At 41.0% G+C, this 10,755-nt stretch overlaps 1 protein-coding gene and 1 long non-coding RNA gene across 3 annotated transcripts; one reads left to right on the forward strand and one right to left on the reverse strand.

Moving 5' to 3' along the window:
- The first annotated feature begins 372 nt into the window (after nt 1-372).
- On the forward strand, nt 373-7,387 carry LOC139433191 (uncharacterized). 2 transcript variants are annotated; one of them, XR_011642755.1, is made up of 3 exons: nt 373-1,578; nt 5,610-5,731; nt 6,539-7,387. XR_011642755.1 is itself a non-coding variant. In XM_071202095.1 (3 exons), exons 1-3 carry the CDS (start codon nt 661-663, stop codon nt 6,620-6,622), a joined length of 564 nt encoding a protein of 187 aa, XP_071058196.1. In that variant the 5' UTR covers nt 373-660; the 3' UTR covers nt 6,623-7,387. The 2 variants fall into 2 exon arrangements, 1 of the variants encoding a protein (XP_071058196.1); XM_071202095.1 differs by having other exon boundaries at nt 373-1,018.
- An 887-nt stretch (nt 7,388-8,274) lies between these two features.
- Nucleotides 8,275-10,028, reverse strand: LOC139433192 (uncharacterized). The gene is made up of 2 exons (XR_011642756.1): nt 9,458-10,028; nt 8,275-9,149 (listed from the first exon to the last, which is right to left on the reverse strand). It is a non-coding gene; the product is annotated as an uncharacterized lncRNA (long non-coding RNA).
- Nucleotides 10,029-10,755: the final 727 nt, after the last annotated feature.

Below are 10,755 nucleotides of genomic sequence, written 5' to 3' on the forward strand. Positions count from 1 at the left end.
TAGCAGGTGTTTGTGTGCTTTTTAGCTTAGCTTGTTATGTAGCTTATTAGCCAGCTAAGGATGTAACCCTTTATACGTGTGTATATATATATATACAGTTTAGTTTATGATTCAGCCTTGGGTAAGACTTTTATAGTCTATGGCTATGACGCCCATAATGCTAAACGGGAGCAAATGTTAAAAGGGGACCCAATTATCCCAGTGGTGGGATAACCGAAGCTAACCGGAGCCGTAGCTAGCCCTTTGCGGCTCCGTTAGCTTCGGCCAGCGGCGGAGCCTGGCGTTATAACTGGAGATCAAGGAAGGCAGCGAAACGCGGACTTGGTTCGCCTGCAGCCCGCTATAGTATTAGCTAAAGAAATTGTAGAGTATTCGCATTTGGTCTCTTTGGTCCTTCTGCAGACACCGTACCGGATGTAGGGATCTACATGCGGCACACGAGTAGTGTTGTGATAACTACCAGGTGTATGTATGTTGCTCCGTTACTATCAAGGTTATTAAACCAAGTTCTATAACAAACATGACTCGTTTATGAGAACATCAAACATGGTGTCAGAAGTCAAGTCTCCGGAGTTTTTTTACGGCGGATTTTTCACGTCTGGGTGACGTTTGAGAGGACAACTAAGCCTGCTCCAACACGACGCATGCAGCTAAGCTAACATGGCGGAAGGATTCCGGAGACCCGACCCACTCGTCTTTGACGGTAACATCGCAGAGAACTGGCGAGTATTCGAACAGGAATATGACATTTTCATCGCGGCGGCACACTATGACAAGCCAGCACGGACACGAGCATACATTCTCCTCAATATAGCGGGATCAGAGGCCATCGAGCGCGAGAGGTCTTTCGTCTATGCGGCTGAAGTGAGGGGTCCTGGCGAGGATGCGCCCATCATCACTCATGCCGAGTCTAAAGAAGACCCGGAGTGTCTAAAAAGGAAATTTAGGGAGATGTGTAACCCTCAAACAAATGTCACTATGGAAAGACACAAGTTCAATACAAGGAATCAAAAAATCGGTGAGTCAATTGAATCGTATGTCAGTGCTTTAAGGATCAAGGCAAAGAGCTGCACATTTGGGAATCTCTATGAAGAACTAACCAGAGATAGACTGGTCTGTGGTATCAGTAATGACAACTTAAGGAAAGTGCTCCTGAGAGACTGTGATTTAACACTAATCAAGGCTGTTAACATATGTCAGATCCATGAGATGACTGAAGAGCACAATAAAACGCTAGCTATGCCACAGCACTCTGCCACAAATGTGGATTCAGTTCAGACTTACCAGAGAGGAACACGAAAATACGACAACAAAAGGAAACCTCAGGCAAATGGAGCTAGCTCTATTTCCAACTGCTACAACTGTGGAGGTAGTCATGCAGCAAAGAGGGACAACTGTCCAGCAAATGGTCAACAGTGTCATACCTGCAAAAAGTGGAATCATTTCAAGAAGTGTTGCAATTCCATACAACAAGCATATAACAAGCAAGGGCCCAGGAGGATAGTTCATCAACTAGAACCTGATCAAGCTGATACAACTACAGATGAAACATTCTATGTTGACGGCGTAACACTGCAAGTAAGTGTTGACGCAACTGATGCACAGATCGATAAAAATGATGAGGCTTTTGTCACAGTGCAAATCAATGACAATGTAGTCGAGATGAAAGTAGACACTGGTGCGAAGTGCAATGTTATGTCAAAAATGTCATTCAATGTGATAAAAGGAGATGAAAAAATGCAGAGGTGTTTTAAATCCACTAATCTTGTTGCATATGGTGGTAGCAAAATCAAAACTGCGGGCGTAGTCAGACTGCAGTGCCACCTAGTGGGAAAAGTCCACACACTGCCATTCTACATTGTGGAAGAGGATGTCCTGCCACTGCTTGGGCTACGAGCGTGCAGACGGATGGGACTAGTTTCATTCAGTGAAGCAGTTCATCAATTAAGCCCCACTGACGATGATTTTTCAGTTGAGATCCAAACAGAATACAGCGATCTCTTCTCTGATGAGCTTGGAAAGCTACCTGTGACGTACTCCATGACTCTCGACCCAGATGTAAAACCAGTCGTTCGTCCTGCACATCGCATACCTGTGGCTATGAAAGACAGAGTCAAAGCTGAACTCGACAAGATGCAGGAACTGGGCGTCATCATTCCTGTCTCAGAGCCCACTGATTGGGTGTCCTCTATGGTAGCCACTAGCAAAAAGGACAAACAAGAAATCAGGATATGCATCAATCCAAGAGACTTGAACACGGCTCTGAAAAGACCACACCATCCTATGCGTACTGTGGAAGAAGTCGCCACACACATGTCAAAAGCAACTATGTTTTCTGTATTAGATGCAAAGAGATCTTTTTGGCAGATTCCACTCGACCATAAGTCTTCCATGTTAACCACTTTCAGCTCCCCTTTTGGTCGTTACAGATTTCTAAGAATGCCATTTGGAATCAATTCTGCCAGCGAGGTGTTCCAGCGCTCCATGGAACAGATTTTCGACGGATACCCCTATGAAATAATCGTTGATGATATCATTATTGCAGGTAAAGATGTTGCAGAGCACGATGCCAACCTGAGAAAAGTGCTCAACAGGGTCAGGGAGGTAAACGTAAGGCTTAACCCCCTCAAGTGCAAGTTCAGGCTAAGCCAAGTCGGCTATGTCGGCCATGTTTTCACCAGTGAAGGACTCAAAGCAGATCCTTCCAAAACAAGTGCTATTAAGGAGATGCCAGTGCCAGCAGACGTCCCAGCCTTACAAAGATTTCTGGGGATGGTCAACTATCTTGGAAAGTTCATACCAAACTTCAGCCAGCTATCAGCTCCACTACGGCAGCTCACACATAAAGACACAGAATGGACATGGCACGAACAGCAGCAGAAAGCTTTTGAAGATTTAAAGAAACGCATGTCTTGCCCACCGGTGTTGCTATACTACGACGTTGACAAGCCAGTGACACTTACCTGTGACGCTTCACAGTACGGACTCGGTGCAGCGTGTTTGCAGGAAGGAAAACCTGTAGCGTATGCTTCGCGTACACTAACTGAAACAGAAACCAGATATGCTCAAATCGAAAAAGAGTTGTTGGCAGTGGTCTTTGCATGTTCAAAATTCAATGACTATATCTATGGTAAACCAGTCACTATTGAAACAGACCACCAGCCCCTCGTCACCATACTAAAAAAGCCCATACACACAGCACCTGCAAGACTACAAAGAATGATGCTACGACTACAAAAGTACGACATCACTCTTGTGTACAAATGTGGAAAGCAAATGTTCCTGGCTGACACTTTGTCGCGAGCTCCCCGCAGCTCCACAGTTCAGCAAGCTGAAGAAGAGGACAACTTCGACGTGATGACTGTTAACTACATATCTTCTTCTCGCTTAGAAGAGTTAGAGAGGCACACCGCTGAAGACATGACTCTGCAAACACTCAGCACCACTATCAGACACGGGTGGCCCGCTAAACAGCATAATCTTCCACATGCCATTAGACCGTATTTTCCTTTCAGAGACGAACTGATTGTTGAGAATGGAGTCATAATGAAGGGTCACAAAGCCGTTATTCCTCTGTCACTACAGAAAGAATACATCAGCATCATGCACAGAGGACATCCTGGCGAAGAAGCTACAAAGCGGAGAGCACGTGGCATTGTTTTCTGGCCAACTATGACAGACAACATTCACACAGAAATACAGTCATGCTCAGTGTGTAACAGCACAAAACCACACCAGCAGAAAGAACCACTCCATCTGCATCCAGTTCCAGACCTGCCGTGGTCAACTGTAGCAACTGACATCTTTGAGTGGCACAATCAGCAATACTTAGTGCTAGTGGACTCATATTCAGGCTGGTATGAGATCGACATGCTTCGTGATATCACTGCAGCAACAGTCATTGCAAAGCTGAAAAGACACTTCTCAGTTCATGGAACACCTCACACCCTCATGTCAGACAATGGGAGGCAGTTTACTAGCCAGCGCTTTAAAGACTTTGCTTCACAGTGGGACTTTACTCATATTACCAGCAGCCCTGAGTATCCCCAGTCCAACGGGCTAGCTGAACGAGCTGTGCGCAGTGCTAAGCAGCTCATGGAGAAATCTCATAGAGATGGAACTGATGTTTTTCTCAACCTATTAAACATCAGGAATGTACCACGTGACGCAAAATTAGGATCTCCTGCACAGAGACTGATGTCGAGACAAACACGTACAACACTCCCAGTCTCGGTGAAGCTGCTTGAGCCACACATGCGTCATCCACAAGAGGTAAAAGCCCAGCTTCTAAACAAGAGGCTGTATCAAAAACAGTGCTATGATAAGTCAAGCCGACCACTACAACCTTTGATGGAAGGACAGGTTGTTAGGATGCAGACCCCACAAGGTTACAACAGGACTGGAATGATTCAAGAGATTTGCAAGGAACCCCGGTCATACGTCGTCCACTCAGACGGGAAGCTGTACAGAAGGAATCGTAGGCACATTCTGCCTGTAGCTGAGCCCGTCCCGTCACACACCTCCACAAGTGACACTGATCATCAGGACACAGGACTTGAGTTCACAGATTGTAACACACAGGAATCACTGAACAGTGAACACATGAGGGCTGATGTTCCCACAGCTAAACTGCTGCCAGACACTCCTGAGAGTGTCTACAGGACACGCTCAGGCCGTGCTATCAAGCCTAATCCCAAATACAGAGACTGAAACTTTGTCATGTATGCATAAGCATACCTACTCTGAAAACAATGACTCTAAACTGTTAGTTCACACAGTTATGCCATATTGAGGCCTAAAGTTTTGTTGCACAGTGCAAATGTATTCTATTCTAGTAATCTACTTGTTACTGTAGTAATTACTGAGTTAAATGCTGCACTCCTTCTTTGAGATAGCCTCTGTGTTCATCAGTTACTAAATGCACACATAGTTTGATAATGTGTAAATTTGCAGCATCCTGTATGTTCTGTCATATGTGCTCAGTATAACAGTTTTGTTCACTACTGTAGGAAGAGCTAAAGAAAGGGGATGTAGAGTATTCGCATTTGGTCTCTTTGGTCCTTCTGCAGACACCGTACCGGATGTAGGGATCTACATGCGGCACACGAGTAGTGTTGTGATAACTACCAGGTGTATGTATGTTGCTCCGTTACTATCAAGGTTATTAAACCAAGTTCTATAACAAACATGACTCGTTTATGAGAACATCAAACAGAAATGATGTTGAACAAGTCTTATTAAGCTGAACATCGCCACAATTGTTCTGCTATGTATCGGTACTTATTTTATTTTCTTAACGTGTGAATGACAAGCATTAAGAATAACAACAAATAGCTATTTATCTTGCATATTGTCTCGTTTGATTATGAATGTAACGTTTATATAGTGGAACTACACTGTTTTATCAAAACCAAAGTGCCACGCAGTAACTTGGTAGGCCCATGCATGTATTTCAGCAGGAAATGTGCAACCTAGATTACATTTACCAACACAGACTATATAGAAATATTTGTAAAAGTTGTTCATGCGTTATTAAGTGAATATGGCATTAACCCTCCTGTTGTCTTTGGGTCGGTGTTCATGTATTTTTGAATAACGGTTTCCTTTAGGTGATCCAGACAGGCTGGACCAGTGGGTGCTGAACATCCGGAGGAATACATGGACCCCCAACGTTTCTTCTCGCCTGTGCAGTGAACACTTTGAGAGTCATCCATTCAGCACGGACTCAGGGGTACAGATCCTTTAAAAAAAAAATAACTTGGTTCCATTTGTGAGTGTAAATTGTTGTTACTAATTAAATACATGTTATACATCATACAATGCTAAATAATTGTTATGGCACTGGTTGCACATCAGTGATGAGTAATGTTCTTTTGATTAAAGGCCAAATTAAGATTTTGCCAGTTAAGTAAAGAAACATAGAAATCGACATTTCTCTTCAATTTATGCAAAGACTCTTTATCATAGATAGAGAATTGCCATTTCCCCCACATACTCTATGTTAAAAACAGATGAATTATATTACCTTGTTTTACATTATTTTAATAGCAACATTCATTCATCTGTTGTCATCTTATAACTTATTTATCTTAACAGCTATCACTGTAAAAAAAAAATGATTTAAGTTAATTTTACTATACAATATTTATCTTTACATTCTGTTCTTGCATATGTCTTATTATATTTACGTGTATATAGATTTCTGCCTGCACTAATTTATTATTCTTAATTTAATTTAGAATTTATTTTATTGTTTATGTCTTATATAACTATGTTGCATTGTTGGAGGAGCTCGGGACAGATGATTTGCATTGCCATTCCTACAATGTAGCCTATGTGCATATGACATAAATCCTTTGAATCTGAATCTTGGAAACACGTAATTGTTGAATAGATTAACTGCATAGTTAACATGTTGGCCCTCTATTGTCTTTTATAATGCACTCTTACATTTAAAACAACATTATTCAAAAGAAAGTTGAATATCTACAGACCTCAAAAAGTTATTTTATGTGTTTTTGTTTATTATTTTTATTAGGGAAGGAGATGCCTGAAAAACACTGCAGTGCCCACCATTTTCTATTTCACCAAAGAACAACAGCCTGGAAGGAAAAGCAGGTGAGTAGCAATGACGAGGTAAGTGACACTCCTAGTTCGACTGTTAATAGTAATGAGGAGGTTGCAGATGTCGACCATGGTAGTGGTGAAAACAGTCTTGCTGCTGATCAGAGCAATATCATTATGATACAAGGCACACCTGAAGAAGCCTTTGTTGTTCCACATGTGGAGCGTAATGACATTCCAACAGCCAATGCTTGTGAGGAGGATGTTGGTTTGGGTAGCAGCAGCCAACACACAGACTCCGCCTCTGTTCACTCTCACACTTGGGCTTTAAACCAAGTACTGAATAGTTTGTGCACACATTTCTAACATGTGATCTTTCTTTCATGTAGGACGCTTGAGGGAAGTTGCAACGCCTCGGCCAATGGGATGTCTTCTCCACGTGAAAGAGATTGAAGGCATCACTTATAACTTAAGACAATTTTCCAAAAGTTATGACTTGTATTGGCTTAGATGGTAATGGATTACATCTAACACGAATCAAGATCGTATTGAGAAAAATGAAAGTGTAATCCTTAGTTACATAGGAAAAGATGTAATCGGATTAGTTTTACTTTTTTTAATAATAGGGAAACTCAGGATTACAATCTTATTCAAAACCTAAAAAGAGCATATATATGTAAAATGATCAAATTGTATCTCTTCTCTGGAAGCGGTGCTGTTCTGTAGGCTAATACTAATACTAATTGTGAATCTATACACCTACTGCCTGAATCTGCTATATGGTATTATATTATACATTTTAAGTAAAAAAATCATATTAATATTTCTTCTCTCCTGTGTTTATTTGCATTGCATTTGATATTGAGGTAATCCAAAAGAAAAAGAAAGTTATCACGTTACATTACTTTTATATCTTGATACTCACATTAAGTTACTGGTTGTGTTTTTGGCAAGTAGCCCTCTCAACCCTGTACATAAGTTATATCATTTTAATTACTGATACAGTTGTTGCACATCTTTAATTTATTTTCTCGTGTACTTAAGTCATAAAATGATTCGAAACCTTTACTTTTCATAAAATGCAAGATGTAACTTTCAATGTGGCTTTATCACATTTTCAATGTAAATAGATATGATTAAATAAAGAGTAAAAGCACAATCTTAAATGTTGACAGTTATCATTTGCCTATGCTTATTGTTAATGTAGTGGTGTTATAAACAAAATGTTGTCCTAAAGGAAATTAAGATGTTTTTTATTTGTTGACAAAAGATTTAAAGTTGATGCTCACAACATGTGGGAACATTTATGGAGAAAAATGTTTCTATTGTAAAACAAATATTTATCTGCATACTGAACAAAACTCTCTAAAAGGTATTATCTTCTGTGACGTTACGACCCTGTAGGGATTGTGGGTATTTCACTTCATAATTACATTCTATGGTATGCTTATGACATTGATGCCAAAATACATGGGACTAGGGGAGACCTTCCTGTTGTTTGCATTGTCGCTGATAAATGACGGCGTAGTATTCATTGTCAAGATTTGTGTTTTTAAACTTGGGACTCTTTTCAGACTGCTCCGGCTTGGGAAAAGATTTTAGCCTTAATTTGTAATGTTTTCTGTATTGTATGGTAAGCTTATCCTTTCATTTGATAGTCCCATTTGGATGTGATAGCTAACATTTTCAGTAAGCAGTAGACAAAAGAAGTGAAAATATGAATGTAATTTATTTTCAATATTTACATAAATACATAATTATTTTAACAAATCAAATAACAAAAAACATCATAACAAATACAAAATAAAAGGTTTGACAGACAGCCATGCCCAGCATGGGCCTGGAGAGCTGCAGAGTCCAATGGGGGTAAGAGGGGGGGGTGGGATGTGGGGAAGAGGAAGAGCAGCCATGTTAACAGTGTTATGGCTACAGATGTAATATCTAACTTAACATTAGCCATGACAGTCTGGGCTTAGCAAGGGCCTTAGAATACATACTCTAAAGGCCAAATCCAAAGACAGTGATACTGACATTTTAGCAGTTCACAGTCTTTGGAGGTGGTCTTTCAGGCAATTGGCTAGTGACTTAAAAAAAATATCATTTCCCCTAGGGGTGAAATGAACTCCATCTCGCAAAAACAGCCCAGGACTGTCATGTCTAATGTTGGAGTGGTCAACAATGGCACCATTTAGGCTATGAACAAAAGTAGCCATAACACTGTTAACAAACTTCCGGGCCTTGTCAATTTTGACAGGATTTGCACCAGCCCTCCACCGGCGCCTCTGGGAGAGCATGATCTTCAAGCCAGGGTGCCGATGGTGAAGCTGGTCCAGGTCCTCCTTCATCTGGTTCAGCAACTGAACACTGGGCACATCCCCCAAGTCATTGCCGCCACAGTGGATGAGGAGGACATCCGGGACTGCTCTTCCTCGCGGGGAGTAGGAAAAGAAAGGGAGGACACCTCTCCAGCACAGTCCACCCCAACCGAACCAGCACACCCTCAGGTCGACGCCAAGGTTGCTGCTGATGGTCTCTGTAGCTCTCTGGGCTCCACGCCGGACATAGCTCCCGATTATCCATAGTCACTATGGGAGGAAAATAAATGAGAGTAACAAATGCTTCAGATCATGAGGAATATCAAATAAAGGGTTGCTCATTTTGTTCCTTTGACAATAACATACAAAATAACTATGAAATCACACCTGTATGGTTAAAAGTAACAAGAGAGCAAAACCACAAAAAACAGATTAACAGCACACAGTTTATATATATATATATTTATATACTGTGTGCTGTTTATCTACAATTGTGCATACATGTATATGTATAGTATGTTTGTGTGTAATGTCAACCATCTGAAGTCCTGTAAAGTAAGCCAGGACCATCAACTTACAGGTTGTGCAGTTTGGCGTGGATCTTCTTTTTTCTTAATTCTGAAATAAATAAAAATGTTTTAATCAATATAAAAGCACCTTTCTTTTTCTACAGTCATATTTCATTAATCACATTTAATTCACGCAACACTGGCCATATCTCTGCTAGTTTACAAAGTTTAGTTACAAATGACATTTATATTAGAAAAACGGTGAAGCACTTAAAAAACAATTGTATAGTGTAGGTTCAAGAACCTTTAAATCAAAAGGACAAGTTTTGTAAAGTTACAGGGTATCTTACCTTCAGAATATGCCGGGAACGAGGAGCAGTGACCGCAAGCTGGGTTGTTAGCATAGGTTGTTAGCTTAATACTTAATAGAGCATGTTAGCTTAGCTTCTTAGCCTGAGCTAGGTCTGGAACGTCACGCTCGGTGGCAGCAGGTCCCGCCCTGTCCCACCTCGGCTCCGCCTCAGCACCGCCTCTTTGCCCTTATTTGGAGCAGGCGGGAGAAGGCGGGAGTTAGACTCTGACGTCACTGTCGAGCCGTTAGTGGCCGACTCCGCCTACTAAGGGCTTCACGGCAACTCTGCAGAATCCTATGGGTGACGTCACGGACCCTACGTCCATTTATATATACAGTCTATGGTCTGAACAAATATGGGCAAAAATCATTGCTGTTGTGATTATTTTTTATTAGGGTTCACAAGCAATTAGTGCACAAAATACCACAAAAGCCCACAATACAGTCAAATGAAGTATGATGCACCGTGAACATGAGGAAGACTTTTTTTCTTCTGTTGATCCATTAAATATTCACAAGCTCACCACTCGTCGGTGCTATGTTTAGCCTTGTTAAGAGGGGTCCTTTTGAGACCTCACTTCCTGCTGAATGCTTCATTAAACATGTATTACCCCTCCAACACCTTCTCATTGGCTCTTATGTTTTAAAGTGGCTCTCATCCTGGTCAATATTCATACACTCACACAAATGGGATATCAGTTTGTTTAATTGGCTTACTTGTGAGGAGGGTAAAATGGTTTGGGTGGCTTGTGAGAATTTTGCCAAACGGGTGATTAAGATGAATCATGAGCTGGTGACTCCTCCCTTAAAAAGTGTGTGATTGAGATCAAGGCTCTCAAGTCTGATTACTGATGACAAAAACATGTTTTAGTTTATCGTGGTTAAAATGTTTCCTTTTCATTTTATAATTTGCTCATTCATTAATATGCATACAATTATTTATATACCAAATTATGGCTATTTCTACCCAATAATATTTTTTCCCAGATTTATTTCTCACTGTATCCAACCCTGA

The sequence above is a fragment of the Pseudochaenichthys georgianus genome, unplaced genomic scaffold (assembly GCF_902827115.2).
Source record: "Pseudochaenichthys georgianus unplaced genomic scaffold, fPseGeo1.2 scaffold_1163_arrow_ctg1, whole genome shotgun sequence".
Classification (NCBI taxonomy): Eukaryota; Metazoa; Chordata; class Actinopteri; order Perciformes; family Channichthyidae; genus Pseudochaenichthys; species Pseudochaenichthys georgianus.